The 4,912-nt window shown below is 38.0% G+C and overlaps 1 protein-coding gene across 1 annotated transcript; it reads left to right on the top strand.

Annotated features, from left to right (window-relative positions):
* Positions 1-204: 204 nt before the first annotated feature.
* On the top strand, positions 205-3,177 carry LOC104600581 (putative serine/threonine-protein kinase PBL7). The gene is made up of 6 exons (XM_010263661.3): positions 205-919; positions 998-1,255; positions 1,343-1,515; positions 1,600-1,679; positions 1,808-1,955; positions 2,565-3,177. Exons 1-6 carry the CDS (start codon positions 346-348, stop codon positions 2,910-2,912), a joined length of 1,581 nt encoding a protein of 526 aa, XP_010261963.1. The 5' UTR covers positions 205-345; the 3' UTR covers positions 2,913-3,177.
* The last annotated feature ends 1,735 nt before the right edge of the window (positions 3,178-4,912 follow it).

The raw sequence follows: 4,912 nt of genomic DNA, 5'->3' as shown, positions 1-4,912 counted from the left end.
CCTTTTGCCCCGGCAGCCGGAATCTCCTCCACAACGTCAACTCACGCTTCCCTGCTCAATCTATTATTTTCCTTTTGTCAATCTGGGGTTGGGGACCATTTGCACTACTCTCTGACTTTCACTTCCCACTTCCCCGTCTTTGATGAAAAACAAAAGTCTGGAAATAGTTAAAATCAGATTAAATAAATACATCCACCCTCCCATCACACACTCTCTCTCTCTCTCTATCTTTTTTATGGAAATCCTCTTCCCCCCACCAAGCAAAGCACATTTCACTTTTTCTTTGTTTTCTTGCCTCCTCTTTTCTCTTTCTCCGTTCTTCTGTCTCGTTGAGATCTACATCAAATGGGTTGCTCGCAAGGTAGTTGCGTCGACTCTATAGACTCTCTCAAGGTCCATGATGGTGAAAGATTCGAGACAACTGCTTCTTCGTTAACTGAAAATTATGATTTAGATGATAATGATCCCGAAACCGTAACTGTTTACAGAAGAAACATGTTCTGGGAGCTGGGTTTGGGCTGTGTTCTTCCTCTAAGGAGGCAACGTGGTCGAAGAAATGACCAGAAGCAAGGACAGAAGAATAATGAAGACGGTGAAGAGCACAATAAGACGTGGTTGCTCGCAGGGTTTGGTGGGGGTGGTCCTGAGTTCACTGGTGCGGACCCACAATCAGTCCACTCTTCTTTCAGGTTCAGCTTTGGTTCACAGGTGGAGCTTGATGCACTGTGCTTCGATTCTTCTGCTTCTGCCGCCACTGTTCTAATGGTGAATTTGGATGCCGGCTTAGCAGCATCTGGCGTAAGAGATTTGAAATGGAGAAGAATTGAATCTTTGGAGAGGAGCATCTCTCCGGTGGCCGAGACGTTGGTCAGGTTCAGTTTTGGCGAAATCCAGTCCGCTACAAGGAATTTCTGCAAAGGTATAACAGGTGGTCTTTTGTTCTCAGCCATAGATGTTTTGGGTTCAGGATTATAATGGATTTTGTTTATGTGGGTAGACAGAATACTGGGGAGAGGAGCTCTGAGCTGTGTTTTTAGAGGCAGAGTTGGGTTTCGAAGAACTGCAGTTGCGATTAAGCGGTTAGACAATGAAGACAAGGAGTCTGCGAAGGCGTTCTGCAGGGAATTGATGATTGCGAGTTCTCTCCATAATCGAAATGTTGTTCCACTTGTGGGTTTCTGCATTGATCCAGAAGAGGGTCTATTCTTGGTCTACAGATATGTTTCTGGAGGAAGTTTGGAGCACTATCTGCACGGTATCTTTCTCAGTCTTTTTTTATTTTGTGGGAAATTTTTCTTTAACTTTGATCAATTTGATTGATTTTTCAAGAACCCATTTGCAGATAAGAAGAAAGGGATAAAGGGTCGTCCCTCACTTTCATGGCCTGCAAGATTCAAGGTTGCGACCGGAATTGCTGAGGCGATAGCCTATCTACACAACGGGACTGAAAGATGTGTTATTCACAGAGACATTAAACCTTCTAACATCCTACTTTCTTCCAAACAAACTCCCAAGGTGAGAGAACGGATTCCTTCCAGGCTCATTCTATTGATCAAACTAATGTTTATATAACCTAACAGTGTAAAAGGGTGTTTTCAGCTTTGTGATTTTGGATTAGCTACATGGACTGCTGCCCCTTCAATGCCTTTCCTCTGCAAAACTGTGAAAGGAACATTTGGGTGAGATATCACATATCAGCAAAACAAAACAGAAAACGGAAAAACTTCCTGTTTTTTTATCCTCTTTTGGTTTTCCATACAGATGTTTGATATCTTCTTTCTTTGTCAAATTGAAATGTAATATGCAGTTATTTGGCTCCTGAATATTTCCAGCATGGGAAAGTCTCTGATAAAACGGATGTATATGCTTTTGGGGTTGTCCTACTGGAGTTGATAACAGGCAGGAAACCAATTGAGGCCAAAAGACCACCTGGAGATGAGAACTTGGTTTTGTGGGTTAGTATTTCTCATTCTAATGTATTTATTTACCTACATTGTTATTAAATTATTTTTCTAGAGTTTGCATTACTTCTCCCAACAAACTTAGATCTGTCTCTAAGTATGGTCTATTAATTATTACTGATCCTATGGTGTTAACCATTCTCAATGAACATTCAAGTGATTTATATAGTCCAACCTCAATTTCGTTTATTAAAATTTTACAGTTCATTGAGTCAGTTTAATTTTGCAAAAGCGTACATCTCCAAGATAAATTATGTTTATGGGGTATACCTAGAGGATATTAGTAAAATTCAGGTGGCTGAAAAGTTCCATAGAAAAGAAATTGATTTCTGTTATAACCAAACCCAGAATAGTCTTTATTGGATAGATTTGGTTAGGTCAAATGCAACAGCAACATGAATGATAGGAATTGAAAGTTAGATGGACCTTTGTATTGACATTTAATCATCTTGGCTAGAATGACTTAGAAGAACTGTTGATACTTAGTGGTGTTATTTGAGATTTGAATCCGTGGTTTAATAGTTAATGGTGGTTTTAGTGTATACATATATTGAATCCTTCTAGTTGAAAAGAGATGTATATAAAGACTAATTGTTTTTGCAGGCAAAACCGCTTTTAGAACAAGGAGGAGCAATGCATGAGTTGCTCGATCCAGAACTTAAACTTGGTCAACACAATTCTACTCAAATGACTCAAATGATTCAAGCTGCCGCTGCCTGCATCAGCAGTGAAGAATCAAGAAGACTAAGCATTGATCATGTCATTGCTATATTGCGAGGGGATGAATGTTATAACTCAAACGGGAGTATACCTGCTTATGCTGGGAATGGCTGTATTCTTGATTGCTATCCACATTCACAACAGACAAAGAGTGACATGCAGAGTCATTTAGCTCTGGCTATGCTGGGGGTCTCAGACCTCGAGGATGATGACCACTTCTACTGTCGTTGAAACAAATCACAGATAACAGTTTGTTTCTGCCACTTTTCTTTTCTTTCTTTTTTTTTATATTGCCTGTCCGGCAAAGGAAAGAGAAAACTAGTGAGAATAGGTGGAAGAGAAATGAGTACAAAAACTTGTACATAGTGAAGAATTCTAATGAGGGATTGTGTGTGTTTGTGTTTATATCTTTCATTCACCCATCCCAAATCTCAAGGAATGTAATGAAGTCTTGTTCTCAATCTTTCAGGTGTTAAAGAGTGCCACATTCTGTCAACTTATTTGCCTCTGTATTTTTCATTTTCCCAGTAACCTAGATACAGAGTACTACCAGAAATTAACTGTTTCACAATACATTAAAGCAGATGCTCTATAAAGAAAGTGGCTATTCTCATGGAATTTTAAGGCTGCATTTGAAAACGGTGCAAATGGAGTGTAAATCCCGGTTCAGGGTAAACTTGCACTCTGATTCACTTTTGCTTGTGTTTGGCAACATTACATTTATGCATTGATAAATGACAGACCAATGCATATTTACATTGATAATAAGATGTAAAACTACATCAATAAAAAAGTAAATTTGCATTCAAGTGGGCTTTTGATAAAAAAAGCATATGCTTTATTGGAATTTGTGTTTTTGATAAAAAAAGCATATGCTTTTGATAAAAAAAGTAAATTTGTCAATGTAAAATTAACCCAATTTTGCAATTTATATGAACTGATTTACACTCTACATATTTGCATTCACACTTATCTGCATCGTTTCTAAACGCAGGCTAAAGAAAAATGTGGGAAGTGGGAACAATATTGATGTAATTCCCAGAATAGAAAAGAAGTTGCCTAGATTTAAGACTCTTAGAATTGATCTTGTTCTTAGTCCAGCAGTCCCAAGTGATAGGTAGAACCTCTATAATAACCTATTTACAATATCAGTGGTACAGTCCATATCTTTCATGTCAAGAACAATAGTATGGCCTAGAAAATCCAGCCTGGAGAAGGCTCAGATGTTCTAGTATTTCTCTGTTTGGATGCCCATCTAATAAAACAATTAATATGAATATATAATTCACTGCATGGTTTCTATATGTTGATCAGAAAACCAGGCCTGGAATACTTAGCAAAAGCATGGGCTTGGTTTTACCGATAAAGGGTTTTGGACTTTCATCAGCTCATGCATTGTTGGAAAGGTGATACAGATTGTTCACATACAGGCTATTTATGTTGAAAAATGAAAAATTTCCTTGTCTTGTTGCATCAATTCAGAAAGTCCTGTGTTCATTAGACTACAAGTTTCAATGTTGATGGTCCACCATTATCCCTGACCTACTGTTAAATGTGACTCCCCTATGATGTGGTTTTCATGTGTATGCACAAAACCAGGGTGAATGAGAGGCCCTGTTAATTAATTTTGAGTTGATTTGAGTGAATCACTACTTGGTAGAAGGTAACTGAACACTTCAGTTTGAAGCTAGCAGATCTGTTTGTCTGAAATGTTGTAGGCACAGCTAGGATGGTCTTCTAAGCCCCCTTGGAGTAGATCTAAAGATCTTGTCTAGGTTGAAAGTTGAACCATTTAGATTTATGAATTGATGTGTGCACACATACAAAAGAAGGATTTATGAACTGATAGGCTATATGCGAGGTTCAAACTACAAAGTATTGATTATAAGATACATATCGATTGTTAGGGTCACTGGCACTCTAAATACAAGGACTTTGGTGATTTCACCTGTTTTAAATGTTAATAGGTGATGAGATGTATCCCCTGACAGATTACCATACCAAACAAATGGAAAAAAAAAAAGAGTTTTGATTTTGATGGAATGAAACTCTGGATTCGTGATTTTTGCATAAAATTAAGTGTCGATGCTTTGAACTTTTGCTATATGTTAGGTAGGTGGGTATCTTCCTAGTCCTTGATGGATTCTGCCCCCCGGGTCGACCATGTATTTCTTTTATATCACAACTCCACCATTAAAGAAAAACATTTTTTTCTATTATTTTATGAAGCA

Source organism: Nelumbo nucifera, chromosome 3 (genome assembly GCF_055504915.1).
Source record: "Nelumbo nucifera cultivar China Antique chromosome 3, China Antique-T2T, whole genome shotgun sequence".
In the NCBI taxonomy this organism is placed as follows: Eukaryota; Viridiplantae; Streptophyta; class Magnoliopsida; order Proteales; family Nelumbonaceae; genus Nelumbo; species Nelumbo nucifera.
The sequence above is the reverse complement of the archived record's forward strand: the minus strand, read 5'-3'. Positions and strand labels throughout refer to the sequence as shown.

Coding starts and splice junctions, on each gene's coding strand:
- LOC104600581 (XM_010263661.3), top strand. CDS start 346: ATGGGTTGCTCGCAAGGTAGTTGCGTCGACTCTATAGACTCTCTCAAG. Junction 920..997: donor TACAAGGAATTTCTGCAAAG/GTATAACAGGTG, acceptor TTATGTGGGTAG/ACAGAATACTGGGGAGAGGA. Junction 1,956..2,564: donor ATGAGAACTTGGTTTTGTGG/GTTAGTATTTCT, acceptor TTGTTTTTGCAG/GCAAAACCGCTTTTAGAACA.